Source organism: Oncorhynchus clarkii, chromosome 20 (assembly GCF_045791955.1).
Source record: "Oncorhynchus clarkii lewisi isolate Uvic-CL-2024 chromosome 20, UVic_Ocla_1.0, whole genome shotgun sequence".
NCBI classification, from domain to species: domain Eukaryota; kingdom Metazoa; phylum Chordata; class Actinopteri; order Salmoniformes; family Salmonidae; genus Oncorhynchus; species Oncorhynchus clarkii.
Window position 1 is genome coordinate 16,257,831 of NC_092166.1, and position 17,435 is coordinate 16,275,265.

Consider the following 17,435-nt stretch of genomic DNA (forward strand, 5'->3'; position numbering starts at 1 on the left):
GTGGGTGTGTTGTATATGAGAGAGAGAGAGACATACCAGACAGTGGGTGTGTTGTATATGAGAGAGAGACAGTGGGTGTGTTGTATATGAGAGAGAGACAGTGGGTGTGTTGTATATGAGAGAGATACAGTGGGTGTGTTGTATATGAGAGAGAGAGAGACATAACAGACAGTGGGTGTGTTGTATATGAGAGAGAGAGAGACATAACAGACAGTGGAGTGGGTGTGTTGTATATGAGAGAGGAAGAGAGACGTAACAGACAATGGGTGTGTTGTATATGAGAGAGAGAGAGAGACGTAACAGACAGTGGGTGTGTTGTATATGAGAGAGAGAGACGTAACAGACAGTGGGTGTGTTGTATATGAGAGAGAGAGAGAGAGACGTAACAGACAGTGGGTGTGTTGTATATGAGAGGGAGACAGTGGGTGTGTTGTATATGAGAGGGAGACAGTGGGTGTGTTGTATATGAGAGGGAGACAGTGGGTGTGTTGTATATGAGAGGGAGACAGTGGGTGTGTTGTATATGAGAGGGAGACAGTGGGTGTGTTGTATATGAGAGGGAGACAGTGGGTGTGTTGTATATGAGAGAGAGACAGTGGGTGTGTTGTATATGAGAGAGAGAGAGACGTAACAGACAGTGGGTGTGTTGTATATGAGAGAGAGAGAGACGTAACAGACAGTGGGTGTGTTGTATATGAGAGAGAGAGAGACGTAACAGACAGTGGGTGTGTTGTATATGAGAGAGAGACGTAACAGACAGTGGGTGTGTTGTATATGAGAGAGAGAGAGACGTAACAGACAGTGGGTGTGTTGTATATGAGAGAGAGAGAGACGTAACAGACAGTGGGTGTGTTGTATATGAGAGAGAGAGAGACGTAACAGACAGTGGGTGTGTTGTATATGAGAGAGAGAGAGACATAACAGACAGTGGGTGTGTTGTATATGAGAGAGAGAGAGAGACGTAACAGACAGTGGGTGTGTTGTATATGAGAGAGAGACGTAACAGACAGTGGGTGTGTTGTATATGAGAGAGAGACGTAACAGACAGTGGGTGTGTTGTATATGAGAGAGAGACGTAACAGACAGTGGGTGTGTTGTATATGAGAGAGAGACGTAACAGCCAGTGGGTGTGTTGTATATGAGAGAGAGAGAGAGAGACGTAACAGACAGTGGGTGTGTTGTATGAGAGAGAGAGAGACGTAACAGACAGTGGGTGTGTTGTATGAGAGAGAGAGAGAGACGTAACAGACAGTGGGTGTGTTGTATATGAGAGGGAGAGAGACGTAACAGACAGTGGGTGTGTTGTATATGAGAGAGAGACAGTGGGTGTGTTGTATATGAGAGAGAGACAGTGGGTGTGTTGTATATGAGAGAGAGACAGTGGGTGTGTTGTATATGAGAGAGAGAGAGATGTAACAGACAGTGGGTGTGTTGTATATGAGAGAGAGACAGTGGGTGTGTTGTATATGAGAGGGAGACAGTGGGTGTGTTGTATATGAGAGGGAGACAGTGGGTGTGTTGTATATGAGAGAGAGACAGTGGGTGTGTTGTATATGAGAGAGAGACAGTGGGTGTGTTGTATATGAGAGAGAGACAGTGGGTGTGTTGTATATGAGAGAGAGACAGTGGGTGTGTTGTATATGAGAGGGAGACAGTGGGTGTGTTGTATATGAGAGGGAGACAGTGGGTGTGTTGTATATGAGAGAGACGTAACAGACAGTGGGTGTGTTGTATATGAGAGAGAGAGACGTAACAGACAGTGGGTGTGTTGTATATGAGAGAGAGACAGTGGGTGTGTTGTATATGAGAGGGAGACAGTGGGTGTGTTGTATATGAGAGGGAGAGAGACGTAACAGACAGTGGGTGTGTTGTATATGAGAGGGAGACAGTGGGTGTGTTGTATATGAGAGGGAGACAGTGGGTGTGTTGTATATGAGAGGGAGAGAGACGCAACAGTGTGTTGTATATGAGAGGGAGACAGTGGGTGTGTTGTATATGAGAGGGAGACAGTGGGTGTGTTGTATATGAGAGAGAGACGTAACAGACAGTGGGTGTGTTGTATATGAGAGAGAGACAGTGGGTGTGTTGTATATGAGAGAGAGAGACGTAACAGACAGTGGGTGTGTTGTATATGAGAGAGAGACGTAACAGACAGTGGGTGTGTTGTATATGAGAGAGAGAGACGTAACAGACAGTGGGTGTGTTGTATATGAGAGAGAGACAGTGGGTGTGTTGTATATGAGAGAGAGAGACGTAACAGACAGCGGGTGTGTTGTATATGAGAGAGAGAGAGACGTAACAGACAGTGGGTGTGTTGTATATGAGAGAGAGAGAGACGTAACAGACAGTGGGTGTGTTGTATATGAGAGAGAGACGTAACAGACAGTGGGTGTGTTGTATATGAGAGAGAGAGACGTAACAGACAGTGGGTGTGTTGTATATGAGAGAGAGACGTAACAGACAGTGGGTGTGTTGTATATGAGAGAGAGACAGTGGGTGTGTTGAATATGAGAGAGAGAGAGACGTAACAGACAGTGGGTGTGTTGTATATGAGAGAGAGAGAGACGTAACAGACAGTGGGTGTGTTGTATATGAGAGAGAGAGAGACGTAACAGACAGTGGGTGTGTTGTATATGAGAGAGAGAGAGACGTAACAGACAGTGGGTGTGTTGTATATGAGAGAGAGACGTAACAGACAGTGGGTGTGTTGTATATGAGAGAGAGACGTAACAGACAGTGGGTGTGTTGTATGAGAGAGAGAGAGACGTAACAGACAGTGGGTGTGTTGTATGAGAGAGAGAGAGACGTAACAGACAGTGGGTGTGTTGTATATGAGAGGGAGAGAGACGTAACAGACAGTGGGTGTGTTGTATATGAGAGAGAGACAGTGGGTGTGTTGTATATGAGAGAGAGACAGTGGGTGTGTTGTATATGAGAGAGAGACAGTGGGTGTGTTGTATATGAGAGAGAGAGAGACGTAACAGACAGTGGGTGTGTTGTATATGAGAGAGAGACAGTGGGTGTGTTGTATATGAGAGGGAGACAGTGGGTGTGTTGTATATGAGAGGGAGACAGTGGGTGTGTTGTATATGAGAGAGAGACAGTGGGTGTGTTGTATATGAGAGAGAGACAGTGGGTGTGTTGTATATGAGAGAGAGACAGTGGGTGTGTTGTATATGAGAGAGAGACAGTGGGTGTGTTGTATATGAGAGAGAGACAGTGGGTGTGTTGTATATGAGAGGGAGACAGTGGGTGTGTTGTATATGAGAGGGAGACAGTGGGTGTGTTGTATATGAGAGAGACGTAACAGACAGTGGGTGTGTTGTATATGAGAGAGAGAGACGTAACAGACAGTGGGTGTGTTGTATATGAGAGAGAGACAGTGGGTGTGTTGTATATGAGAGGGAGACAGTGGGTGTGTTGTATATGAGAGGGAGAGAGACGTAACAGACAGTGGGTGTGTTGTATATGAGAGGGAGACAGTGGGTGTGTTGTATATGAGAGGGAGACAGTGGGTGTGTTGTATATGAGAGGGAGAGAGACGTAACAGACAGTGGGTGTGTTGTATATGAGAGGGAGACAGTGGGTGTGTTGTATATGAGAGGGAGACAGTGGGTGTGTTGTATATGAGAGGGAGACAGTGGGTGTGTTGTATATGAGAGAGAGACGTAACAGACAGTGGGTGTGTTGTATATGAGAGGGAGAGAGACGCAACAGTGTGTTGTATATGAGAGGGAGACAGTGGGTGTGTTGTATATGAGAGGGAGACAGAGACGTAACAGACAGTGGGTGTGTTGTATATGAGAGGGAGACAGTGGGTGTGTTGTATATGAGAGGGAGACAGTGGGTGTGTTGTATATGAGAGGGAGAGAGACGCAACAGTGTGTTGTATATGAGAGGGAGACAGTGGGTGTGTTGTATATGAGAGGGAGACAGTGGGTGTGTTGTATATGAGAGGGAGACAGTGGGTGTGTTGTATATGAGAGAGAGAGACGTAACAGACAGTGGGTGTGTTGTATATGAGAGAGAGAGAGACGTAACAGACAGCGGGTGTGTTGTATATGAGAGAGAGAGAGACGTAACAGACAGTGGGTGTGTTGTATATGAGAGAGAGAGAGACGTAACAGACAGTGGGTGTGTTGTATATGAGAGAGAGAGAGACGTAACAGACAGTGGGTGTGTTGTATGTGAGAGAGAGAGAGACGTAACAGACAGTGGGTGTGTTGTATATGAGAGAGAGAGAGACGTAACAGACAGTGGGTGTGTTGTATATGAGAGAGAGAGAGACGTAACAGACAGTGGGTGTGTTGTATATGAGAGAGAGAGAGACGTAACAGACAGTGGGTGTGTTGTATATGAGAGAGAGACGTAACAGACAGTGGGTGTGTTGTATATGAGAGAGAGAGTAACAGACAGTGGGTGTGTTGTATGAGAGAGAGACGTAACAGACAGTGGGTGTGTTGTATATGAGAGAGAGAGAGAGAGACGTAACAGACAGTGGGTGTGTTGTATGAGAGAGAGAGAGACGTAACAGACAATGGGTGTGTTGTATGAGAGAGAGAGAGACGTAACAGACAGTGGGTGTGTTGTATATGAGAGGGAGAGAGACGTAACAGACAGTGGGTGTGTTGTATATGAGAGAGAGACAGTGGGTGTGTTGTATATGAGAGAGAGACAGTGGGTGTGTTGTATATGAGAGAGAGACAGTGGGTGTGTTGTATATGAGAGAGAGAGAGACGTAACAGACAGTGGGTGTGTTGTATATGAGAGAGAGACAGTGGGTGTGTTGTATATGAGAGGGAGACAGTGGGTGTGTTGTATATGAGAGGGAGACAGTGGGTGTGTTGTATATGAGAGAGAGACAGTGGGTGTGTTGTATATGAGAGAGAGACAGTGGGTGTGTTGTATATGAGAGAGAGACAGTGGGTGTGTTGTATATGAGAGAGAGACAGTGGGTGTGTTGTATATGAGAGAGAGACAGTGGGTGTGTTGTATATGAGAGGGAGACAGTGGGTGTGTTGTATATGAGAGGGAGACAGTGGGTGTGTTGTATATGAGAGAGACGTAACAGACAGTGGGTGTGTTGTATATGAGAGAGAGAGACGTAACAGACAGTGGGTGTGTTGTATATGAGAGAGAGACAGTGGGTGTGTTGTATATGAGAGGGAGACAGTGGGTGTGTTGTATATGAGAGGGAGACAGTGGGTGTGTTGTATATGAGAGGGAGACAGTGGGTGTGTTGTATATGAGAGAGAGACGTAACAGACAGTGGGTGTGTTGTATATGAGAGGGAGAGAGACGCAACAGTGTGTTGTATATGAGAGGGAGACAGTGGGTGTGTTGTATATGAGAGGGAGACAGTGGGTGTGTTGTATATGAGAGGGAGAGACAGTGGGTGTGTTGTATATGAGAGGGAGACAGTGGGTGTGTTGTATATGAGAGGGAGACAGTGGGTGTGTTGTATATGAGAGGGAGACAGTGGGTGTGTTGTATATGAGAGAGAGACGTAACAGACAGTGGGTGTGTTGTATATGAGAGAGAGACAGTGGGTGTGTTGTATATGAGAGAGAGAGACGTAACAGACAGTGGGTGTGTTGTATGAGAGAGAGAGAGACGTAACAGACAGTGGGTGTGTTGTATATGAGAGAGAGAGAGAGACGTAACAGACAGTGGGTGTGTTGTATATGAGAGAGAGAGAGAGACGTAACAGACAGTGGGTGTGTTGTATGTGAGAGAGAGAGAGACGTAACAGACAGTGGGTGTGTTGTATATGAGAGAGAGAGAGACGTAACAGACAGTGGGTGTGTTGTATATGAGAGAGAGAGAGAGAGACGTAACAGACAGTGGGTGTGTTGTATATGAGAGAGAGAGAGAGAGACGTAACAGACAGTGGGTGTGTTGTATATGAGAGAGAGAGAGACGTAACAGACAGTGGGTGTGTTGTATATGAGAGAGAGAGAGACGTAACAGACAGTGGGTGTGTTGTATATGAGAGAGAGAGAGAGACGTAACAGACAGTGGGTGTGTTGTATATGAGAGAGAGAGAGACATAACAGACAGTGGGTGTGTTGTATATGAGAGAGAGAGACGTAACAGACAGTGGGTGTGTTGTATATGAGAGAGGAAGAGAGAAGTAACAGACAGTGGGTGTGTTGTATATGAGAGAGAGACAGTGGGTGTGTTGTATATGAGAGGGAGACAGTGGGTGTGTTGTATATGAGAGAGAGAGAGACGTAACAGACAGTGGGTGTGTTGTATATGAGAGAGAGAGAGACGTAACAGACAGTGGGTGTGTTGTATAAGAGAGAGAGAGAGACGTAACAGACAGTGGGTGTGTTGTATATGAGAGGGAGACAGATATGAGAGAGAGACAGTGGGTGTGTTGTATATGAGAGAGAGACAGTGGGTGTGTTGTATATGAGAGAGAGACGTAACAGACAGTGGGTGTGTTGTATATGAGAGAGAGACGTAACAGACAGTGGGTGTGTTGTATATGAGAGAGAGAGACAGAGAGTGGGTGTGTTGTATATGAGAGAGAGAGACGTAACAGACAGTGGGTGTGTTGTATATGAGAGAGAGAGACGTAACAGACAGTGGGTGTGTTGTATATGAGAGAAAGACGTAACAGACAGTGGGTGTGTTGTATATGAGAGAGAGAGACGTAACAGACAGTGGGTGTGTTGTATATGAGAGAGAGACAGTGGGTGTGTTGTATATGAGAGAGAGACAGTGGGTGTGTTGTATATGAGAGAGAGAGAGACGTAACAGACAGTGGGTGTGTTGTATATGAGAGAGAGACGTAACAGACAGTGGGTGTGTTGTATATGAGAGGGAGAGAGACGTAACAGACAGTGGGTGTGTTGTATATGAGAGGGAGACAGTGGGTGTGTTGTATATGAGAGGGAGACAGTGGGTGTGTTGTATATGAGAGGGAGACAGTGGGTGTGTTGTATATGAGAGGGAGACAGTGGGTGTGTTGTATATGAGAGAGAGAGAGAGAGAGAGAGAGACGTAACAGACAGTGGGTGTGTTGTATATGAGAGAGAGAGAGAGACGTAACAGACAGTGGGTGTGTTGTATATGAGAGGGAGAGAGACGTAACAGACAGTAAGTGTGACCACTCACCTCCCTTGATGCCGATGATGGTTCCTCTGAGGCCGAGGGGGACAGAGAAGCTCTCTCTGACGTTGACCACCCGGTCAAACAGGTGGTACTCTGCATCCGGGTCAGGGACCACACCGTGCTGCTGCTCTAAGGGCTGGAGAGAGAGACACACACTACAGGATTCAGAGAAGTTGTGTGTGTTGGACCAATATGGAGATTTTAATGTCCTTGTCACCCACTATATGACACAGACAAAGGATTAGATTTTCCTCTCCACACACAGGTAAAGACATTCCTCACCCTGAAGAGTAAATGTGGCTTCACAGTCACACGCACTTTCTTGCTGCTCTTCTTGACCTGAGAAACAGAGGGAGGTAAGAGGGACTACAGGAACACTAACAAAAGAAAGTCAATGAATCATTGACAGTGATGGAAGGGCTTGTTGAGTAGTGTGTCCATCCATCTGTCTTATTCAGACAGATAAACAAGGGTAGAGATGATGGATACATAGAAAAACAAAGGAGGAGTAGACAGATTTTTATTTTCTTATTTCACCTTTATTTAACCAGGTAGGCCAGTTGAGAACAAGTTCTCATTTACAACTGCAACCTGGCCAAGATAAAGCAAAGCAGTGTGACAAAAACAACAACACAGTTACACATGGAATAAACGTACAGTCAATAACAATAATAGAAACATCTATATACAGTGTGTGCAAATGCTGTAAGATGGGGGAGGTAAGACAATAAATAGGCCATAGTGGCGAAATAATTACAATTTAGCATTAACACTGGAATGATAGATGTGCAGGTAGAGATACTGGGGTGCAAAGGAGCAAAATAAATAACAGTATGGGGATGAGGTAGTTGGATGGGCTATTTACAGATTGGCTGTGTACAGGTACAGTGATCGGTAAGCTGCTCTGACAGCTGATGCTTAAAGTTAGTGAGGGAGATATAAGTCTCCAGCTTCAGTGATTTTTGTAGTTCGTTCCAGTCATTGGCAGCAGAGAACTGGAAAAAAAGGCGGTCAAAGGAGGAATTTGCTTTGGGGATGACCAGCGAGATATACCTGCTGGAGCGCGTGCTACTATGGTGACCAGTGGGCTGAGATAAGGCGGGGCTTTACCTAGCAAAGACTTATAGATGACCTGGAGCCAGTGGGTTTGGTGACGAATATATGAAGCGAGGGCCAGCCAACGAGAGCATACAAGTCGCAGTGGTGGGTAGTATATGGGGCTTTGGTGACAAAACAGATGGCACTGTGATAGACTGCATCCAATTTGCTGAGTAGAGTGTTGGAGGCTATTTTGTAAATGACATCGCCAAAGTCAAGGATCAGTAGGACAGTCAGTTTTACGAGGGTATGTATGTTTGGCAGCTTGATAAATGATTGACAGAGAATATTGATGACAGAGCCGAGGGAAGACCGATGAATGATTGACAGCCCCTAGTTACCTTAGCCACCTCCTCCTCGATCTGCTCCACGATGGCCGTGTCCAGGATCTGCAGGTCACATGACGCCCGGGCGATGTCGGCGACTGGGTGTGTCTTCAACCAGGAAGTGATCTCCTTCACCCTCTCCGCCCTGCCGGAAAATCATCACCACCACTACCATCACCACCACTACCCTCATTATTACTATAACTGTTACAATCTACTTCATCGTTACACACCAACTTACTCCTAGTGTTTTCCATGAGTGTTTAAGAACATCTGAATGTAAGTGTTGCAAGTTTACCTGTTATGACTATATGACAGTGGAAATGATGAATGTTAAATGCATGAACATGTATACCCGTTTTGGTCCACTCCGGGCCAGATGTCGTCCTCGTAGAAGACATCGTCGTGACTGTTCCTGGACACCAGGTCAAACACCTCAGAGAACCTACAGGAGACACACAAGGCAGGTTACACACGCACACACACTAATAATAACACGCACAATGCTGTTTCACACACACCTATCCAAGTACTCAGCCATCAGATCCTCCACAGCGACAGAATAGAGCCACTCCTTCTCAGTTCTCTTGGTGTAACCTGGCACCTCCTCATTCTTCTTATTGAACTTCAGGTTCAGACCCACGTTCGCCTTCTGCTCCCCATGGGGACTGTGGAGGGAGAACAGAAGAAACCGAGGGAGAACAGAAGAAACCGAGGGAGAACAGAAGAAACCGAGGGAGAACAGAAGAAACCGAGGGAGAACAGGAGAAACCGAGGGAGAACAGGAGAAACCGAGGGAGAACAGGAGAAACCGAGGGAGAACAGGAGAAACCGAGGGAGAACAGGAGAAACCGAGGGAGAACAGAAGAAACCGAGGGAGAACAGAAGAAACCGAGGGAGAACAGAAGAAACCGAGGGAGAACAGAAGAAACCGAGGGAGAACAGAAGAAACCGAGGGAGAACAGAAGAAACCGAGGGAGAACAGAAGAAACCGAGGGAGAACAGAAGAAACCGAGGGAGAACAGAAGAAACCGAGGGAGAACAGAAGAAACCGAGGGAGAACAGGAGAAACCGAGGGAGAACAGGAGAAACCGAGGGAGAACAGGAGAAACCGAGGGAGAACAGAAGAAACCGAGGGAGAACAGAAGAAACCGAGGGAGAACAGAAAAAACCGAGGGAGAACAGAAGAAACCGAGGGAGAACAGAAGAAACGGAGGGAGAGAAACACGGTTTATTAGACACAAACAAACCAACCTATATGATCAACAGTAGGGAATCAAATAGAGAATAGGCTGTCATTTGACATTTGTTCTCTCACTTTTTCTTGGATCCTCTGCCGACGAAGATGCTGCCAGAGAATCTGGAGACGAGGTAGCCGGTGATGCCGAGGCGTGAGGCCAGAACGTAGCCTGGACTGTACTTCACACAGTATTTCTACAGACAGACAGACAGAGAGGAGGGTGAGCTTGGAAAGGGTGCGTGTTTAGTAATGTGGTGAGGCAGAGGAGGAGTGTGAGAGAGGTGTTGTTTTGAGAATGACTTACATGCTGGTTCTGTATTAAGGATTCCATCGGTGGTTCACAGGGCACCGTGAACACCACCCGCACCCGTCCCTCTTTGATGACATCACTGGACTCCTGCACCTGTGTGACCAAAGGGAAAAGCATGAAAGGCTTCTCACAGATCCTCATTTCATGACTCCACACATTTAGCTTCGTCAGGACTGTTGTTTTTAAGAGGAGGAAAGGGTAATGGAAAAACAACAACAACTGGCATAAAAGTAGAGACAGGAAACAGAAAGTTGTACCGACCTCTCCCATGGCACCGTAGTAGGGGTTCCCCACCATGAAAACCGTGGTCGTCGGGGGAAACAGCTCCTCCAGGGTCTTGAAGCGAGTGGACGATGAGTCAAAGGCTTTGATGTCCTGAGGGAGAGAGAGTTGTGTGTGTGTGAGACACCGACCATCCTTATCGTAGGCATTTTCCTGATATTGTTCATTACGATAAGCAGCCTATACCAGAGAAAAGTTAAGGGTGATTTTAATGGGACAATTGACGGCTACAACAATCAAACTAGTAGTAGTATTATTTAAAGGATAATTCCAACATTAATGTTTAAAGTTACCGTTTTATTTATCCATATCACACCAATTCTGGCAATTTATCACAGTATGGATTTTCGTCTATAACGCCCAGCTCTAGCGTGTGTGTGTGTAGTTGGTCTTCCTGTGTGTGTACGCGCCTGTGCTTACCTTGACGATGGTCTGGTAGGGGAAGGGCAGTATCTGCTTGGCCCACTGTTTCTCCAGGTGCACCTGTCCACTCTGCCCAGGTACATACTTCCTGCCTGTCAGCAGCTGGGTATACAACACCACCGCTGTCTCATTCACCGTGATGCCCTTACGCTTACCGAAACTGAGAGGGGAGACAGGTGGGAGGAGAGAAACAGAGGTATTATGGTAGGGAGAGCGGTCAGGCAAAACACAGGTCTCCCTAGAGGAAGAGGTCTTCTGACCAAAATGGGTCTTCTTGGTGAAATAAAGGTCAAGATAAAGAAAATGTGATAAGGATGGAACTCATAGGATGGAACTTCTACCAGAGAGAGTGCAGAAATCAAACATGCACAAGACCTCACTGAAAAACTATTCTACTTTGATGGCAAATAGATGCTTACTGCTCAGTGATGCCCTGTACGTCCTTAACCCAGTCCTTCTGTTCCTTGTCACTGAGGTAGGTGACCTTAGTGGGGGGAGGAGAGTCCCTGTCGTACAGCTTCTGCATCCCTGCCGGCTCCTCCAGGAAGAACCTGGGAGGGACGGGTGAGTGATTGAGGGAAAGAGGAGAGAGAAAATGTAGGGGAAAGGAGAGTTGGAAGTAGGAGACAGATATCGATGAATATTGACAACTCGTGTACTTCAAAGTTATAGTCTAATGAGAAGTGAAGAAAGGTGTTTGGTTGAGGGACAGTTCAGGTTTAGTACTGTAGTTCATCCCTCATTAGACATGACCAGAACTGTGTGGCTCTTACTTGCTCTCCCCGTCAGACACTGCTACCACCCTGGCCTCCTCTAGGTGGGGCCAGTTGACAAACACAGACCGACCCAGGACCAGAGAGGCCACATTGTCACACACCTGAAATGGGGGGGGGGGGGGAGAAAGGAGGGGGGGGTGAAAAATAATATCTACTACTTCTGCTCCAGACACATACTGTATATCTGACCGTCTTTGACTCTTCATAGAAACCAGACTGTCTTCACTCACAGGTTCCTCCTTGCTAGGTGTGATCTCCAGCATCATGTTCTCTCCTCGGCTGCTCTGCTGGAACACCACCACCCCGTGCTTCTTCTTATAGAACTATAGAGGCAGAAGACACACATGAAACATCTACAGATGAAACAAAGTATTCCGACTCTAAGATTGGGAAAGAAAACGATCATCTTTGTCATTATTGGGGTGTAAATGGCAGCCGTGAAAACAGTTAGCGAACTAACGTTGGTCAACTAAGTTCAACCCAGGATAACTGTTGACACTACACTTTTCACTCCACATATTTAGTCATGAAAGGATGCATTTGAAACTTCAAAAAGCAGTAAAACTTTTGTATGACTTAATATAATTATTTTAGTGATAGGACGGTGGGAAGGGCTTGTGCATTGATAGGCACACCAAAGATGACAAACGATATACGTAAGAAAGACAGCCCCTCTAACAGCCCATTTCCCAACATAGCCCGCTGAAGAAGCAGGATAACTTTGTTTCATTTTGATGTGGCAGTGAATGGCCCAGGGACAGATGGTCTCAACGAGGAGCTCGCTGTTCGACCACTCCGACATGAACGCAGTTTTATTATGTATTTATTTCACCTTTATTTAACCAGGTAGGCTAGTTGAGAACACCTTTATTTAACCAGGTAGGCAAGTTGAGAACACCTTTATTTAACCAGGTAGGCTAGTTGAGAACACCTTTATTTAACCAGGTAGGCTAGTTGAGAACACCTTTATTTAACCAGGTAGGCTAGTTGAGAACACCTTTATTTAACCAGGTAGGCTAGTTGAGAACACCTTTATTTAACCAGCTAGGCTAGTTGAGAACACCTTTATTTAAACAGGTAGGCTAGTTGAGAACACCTTTATTTAACCAGGTAGGCTAGTTGAGAACAAGTTCTCATTTACAATTGCGACCTGGCCAAGATAAAGCAAAGCAGTTCGACACATACAACAACACAGAGTTACACATGGAGTAAAACAAACATACAGTCAACAATACAGTATAAACAAGTCTATATACGATGTGAGCAAACGAGGTGAGATAAGGGAGGTAAAGTCAAAAAAAGGCCATGGTGGCAAAGTAAATACAATATAGCAAGTAAAACACTGGAATGGTAGATTTGCAATGGAAGAATGTGCAAAGTAGAAATAAAACTAATGGGGTGCAAAGGAGCAAAATAAATACATTAATTAAACACAATAGGGAAAGAGGTAGTTGTTTGGGCTAAATTATAGATGGGCTATGTACAGGTGCAGTAATCTGTGAGCTGCTCTGACAGTTGGTGCTTAAAGCTAGTGAGGGAGATAAGTGTTTCCAGTTTCAGAGATTTTTGTAGTTCGTTCCAGTCATTGGCAGCAGAGAACTGGAAGGAGAGGCGGCTAAAGAAAGAATTGGTTTTGGGGGTGACTAGAGAGATATACCTGCTGGAGCGTGTGCTACAGGTGGGAGATGCTATGGTGACCAGCGAGCTGAGATAAGGGGGGACTTTACCTAGCAGGGTCTTGTAGATGACATGGAGCCAGTGGGTTTGGCGACGAGTATGAAACGAAAGGCCAACCAACGAGAGCGTACAGGTCGCAATGGTGGGTAGTATATGGGGCTTTGGTGACAAAACGGATTGCACTGTGATAGACTGCATCCAATTTGTTGAGTAGGGTATTGGAGGCTATTTTGTAAATGACATCGCCAAAGTCGAGGATTGGTAGGATAGTCAGTTTTACAAGGGTATGTTTGGCAGCATGAGTGAAGGATGCTTTGTTGCGAAATAGGAAGCCAATTCTAGATTTAACTTTGGATTGGAGATGTTTGATATGAGTCTGGAAAGAGAGTTTACAGTCTAACCTGACACCTAAGTATTTGTAGTTGTCCACGTATTCTAAGTCAGAGCCGTCCAGAGTAGTAATGTTGGACAGGCGGGCAGGTGCAGGTAGCGATCGGTTGAAGAGCATGCATTTAGTTTTACTTGTATTTAAGAGCAATTGGAGGCCTCGGAAGGAGAGTTGTATGGCATTGAAGCTTGCCTGGAGGGTTGTTAACATAGTGTCCAAAGAAGGGCCAGAAGTATACACAATGGTGTCGTCTGCGTAGAGGTGGATCAGAGACTCACCAGCAGCAAGAGCGACCTCATTGATGTATACAGAGAAGAGAGTCGGTCCAAGAATTGAACCCTGTGGCACCCCCATAGAGACTGCCAGAGGTCCGGACAGCAGTTACAGGCCCGGCTTCGAGTAAGCGGCAGGTGCACAATCAATATCCATCTTCATAACATGGATGAAGCCTGAGCTGGAATGTGAAGCTGAGGCCAGGTTCAGGTACAACAGCTGACAAAACTAAACAGTTTTAGAGTGTTGTGTTGCAGAACAGCTGACTGAACAACGGCCATTCAGATCAATAAGACCAAACGTTTCCACAGAAACGGCGCCTCTTCACAGTGACATGATCAAACTTTCAAACAAAGTAGTCTCTTGTTGTAGCAAGGTATTGTAGAGAACGAGTTTCATGAAACACCACACACAATTTGTCACAGAAATATCATCAAACGAGTCTAGCTATTACTGTAGCGAATTGTAGTCTGTCTGTGGTACCTTGTGTCTGATGTGCTTTAAGGTGGGGAAGCCACAGAAGTAGAGCTGGCTGCTGTTGATGCTGCGCCCCACGTGGCTCAACGACACGTGCCACGCGTCCATGGGAACTGGTGTCACTCTGGAAACCACCAAACACATCACTGTATGTTAGCCTCATGGAATGTGCGTGTGTATAACTGTGAGTGTGTGTGTGTGGGCGTATCTCACCTGACATGGCAGTGCATGATGTTGGGGAACAGGTCAGGCAGGGTGGAGGTGGAGGTGTAGTCTAGCTCAGCGTGGTAGCTGTACACAGCACACTGTGTGTGGCGGTTACGGGCCTTCTCAGCCTTGGTCATGTGATCGTTATAAGGCTCCATCGCAGCAAGCAAACATCTCTGGAAAGGAAAGACAAAGACATGATTGAAGTATGTAATTTACTTATATTTATGTGTGTGTGTGTGTGTGTGTGTGTGTGTGTGTTAACCTCGTCAATGAAGGGGATGAGCACCACAGCCTCCCACTCCTGTTGTTTCCCATTAAGGTCTGTCTTGAAGTCCAGAGGGTAATACTCAATGATGCTAGAATTCTCTGATGTCATCAGGTGCTGCACAAATAACAAAATACAGGTATCAGAACTGTGTGTGTGTCATAGGTCCCCACAATGCTGCTATGTGCGCGCGTGTCTGTCGGTCTGTTACCCTATAGCTCTGGGGCAGCAGGTCTTTGCTGGCAGAAGGCAGGACTCCCAGCAGCTGCTGGAAGGGCATGAAAGGCTTGCCCATGTCAAAGGTCAACTTCAGATGGGCTATGTTCCGCACATCTGACAGGAAGGGGGCATAGTGGTGCGGGTAATACCTAGAACAGAGGGAGGTATTAGTACACACGCAGAGACAGAGATCGACAGGAGAGTGCGCGAGAGGAGACGGGAGAGAGAGGGGAGACGGGAGAGAGAGGGGAGACGGAATACAGGAGAGAGAGGGGAGAGGGGAGAGAGGGGAGATGGGATACGGGAGAGGGGGATACAGGAGAGAGAGAGAGGGGGGATACAGGAGAGAGAGAGGGGGGATACAGGAGAGAGAGAGAGGGGGGATACAGGAGAGAGAGAGATACAGGGGGGATACAGGAGAAAGAGGAGATATAGGAGAGAGAGGGGAGATATAGGAGAGAGAGGGGATACAGGAGAGAGAGAGGAGATATAGGAGAGAGAGGGGATACAGGAGAAAGGAGAGAGAGGAGAGACAAGGAAGACAAGGAGAGAGGGGATACGGGAGAGAGAGAGGGGATACAGGAGAGAGAGAGGGGATACGGGAGAGTGAGAGGGGATACGGGAGAGTGAGAGGGGATACGGGAGAGTGAGAGGGGATACGGGAGAGAGAGCGGGGATACGGGAGAGAGAGAGAGGGGACACGGGAGAAAGGGGGGTATACGGGAGAAAGGGGGGAATACGGGAGAGAGAGGGGGGGAATACGGGAGAGAGGGGGGGGGAATACGGGAGAGAGAGGGGGGGAATACAGGAGAGAGAGGGGGGGAATACAGGAGAGAGAGGGGGGGAATACAGGAGAGAGAGGGGGGGGAATACAGGAGGGAGAGGGGGGGGAATACAGGAGAGAGAGGGGGGGGGAATACAGGAGAGAGAGGGGGGGGATACAGGAGAGAGAGGGGGGGATACAGGAGAGAGAGGGGGGGAATACAGGAGAGAGAGGGGGGAATACAGGAGAGAGAGGGGGGAATACAGGAGAGAGAGGGGGGGAATACAGGAGAGAGAGGGGGGATACAGGAGAGAGAGGGGGGATACAGGAGAGAGAGGGGGGATACAGGAGAGAGAGGGGGGATACAGGAGAGAGAGGGGGGATACAGGAGAGAGAGGGGGGATACAGGAGAGAGAGAGGGGGGATACAGGAGAGAGAGAGGGGGGATACAGGAGAGAGAGAGGGGATACAGGAGAGAGAGGAGGGATACAGGAGAGCGAGATGAGAGAGAGGGGGATACAGGAGAGAGAGGGGGGATACAGGAGAGAGAGGGGGGATACAGGAGAGAGAGGGGTGATACAGGAGAGAAAGGGGGGAGAGAGGGGGGATACAGGAGAGAGAGATGAGGAGAGGGGAGACAGGGGTTACAGGAGAGAGAGGAGAGACAGGGGAGACGGGAGAGAGGATACAGGAGAGAGAGGGGAGACGGGAGAGAGAGGCGATAAAGGAGAGAGGAGAGAGAGGGGATAGAGAGCGGATACAGTAGAGAGAGGGGATACAGGAGAGAGATGGGGGATACAGGAGAGAGAGGGAGAGGGGATACAGGAGAGAGATAGTGGATACAGGAGAGAGAGGGGGGATACAGGAGAGAGAGGAGAGAGAGGGGAGACAAGGAAGACAAGGAGAGAGAGGGGATACGGGAGAGAGGGGGGATACGGGAGAGAGAGGGGATACGGGAGAGAGAGGGGATACGGGAGAGAGAGGGGATACGGGAGAGAGAGGGGATACAGGGAAGAGAGGAGAGACAAGGAAGACAATGAGAGAGGGGATACGGGAGAGAGAGAGGGGATACGGGAGAGAGAGAGGGGATACGGGAGAGAGAGAGGGGATACGGGAGAGAGAGGGGGGATACGGGAGAGAGAGGGGGGATACGGGAGGGAGAGGGGGGATACGGGAGAGAGGGGGGGATACGGGAGAGAGGGGGGGGATACGGGAGAGAGAGGGGGGATACGGGAGAGAGAGGGGGGATACGGGAGAGAGAGAGATGAGAGAGAGGGGAGACAGGGGATACAGTAGAGAGAGGAGAGACAGGGGATACAGTAGAGAGAGGAGAGACAGGGCAGACAGGGGATACAGGAGAGAGAGGAGAGACAGGGGAGAGAGGGGAGACGGGAGAGAGAGGATACAGGAGGGAGAGAGGGGATACAGGGGAGAGAGGGAGAGAGAGATGGGGGATACAGGAGAGAGATGGGGGATACAGGAGAGAGATGGGGAATACAGGTGAGAGATGGGGGATACAGGAGAGAGATGGGGGATACAGGAGAGAGATGGGGGATACAGGAGAGAGATGGGGGATACAGGAGAGA

The 17,435-nt window shown here is 47.6% G+C and overlaps 1 protein-coding gene across 8 annotated transcripts in view; it reads right to left on the minus strand.

The window, feature by feature from the left end:
- LOC139376009 (5'-3' exoribonuclease 1) overlaps nt 1-17,435 on the minus strand; it is a 46,406-nt gene that overhangs the window by 14,737 nt on the left and 14,234 nt on the right. For all 8 annotated transcript variants that reach the window (XM_071118048.1, XM_071118050.1, XM_071118049.1 and 5 more), the window contains exons 13-28: nt 15,079-15,235; nt 14,865-14,984; nt 14,606-14,775; nt 14,399-14,516; nt 11,808-11,900; nt 11,575-11,678; nt 11,221-11,352; nt 10,799-10,961; nt 10,358-10,471; nt 10,091-10,189; nt 9,865-9,980; nt 9,068-9,214; nt 8,902-8,991; nt 8,562-8,691; nt 7,405-7,461; nt 7,126-7,258 (exon numbers count right to left, since the gene is read on the minus strand). In XM_071118048.1, the coding sequence (XP_070974149.1) occupies nt 7,126-7,258; nt 7,405-7,461; nt 8,562-8,691; nt 8,902-8,991; nt 9,068-9,214; nt 9,865-9,980; nt 10,091-10,189; nt 10,358-10,471; nt 10,799-10,961; nt 11,221-11,352; nt 11,575-11,678; nt 11,808-11,900; nt 14,399-14,516; nt 14,606-14,775; nt 14,865-14,984; nt 15,079-15,235 (1,943 nt within the window). The remainder of the gene's footprint in view (nt 1-7,125; nt 7,259-7,404; nt 7,462-8,561; nt 8,692-8,901; nt 8,992-9,067; nt 9,215-9,864; nt 9,981-10,090; nt 10,190-10,357; nt 10,472-10,798; nt 10,962-11,220; nt 11,353-11,574; nt 11,679-11,807; nt 11,901-14,398; nt 14,517-14,605; nt 14,776-14,864; nt 14,985-15,078; nt 15,236-17,435) is intronic.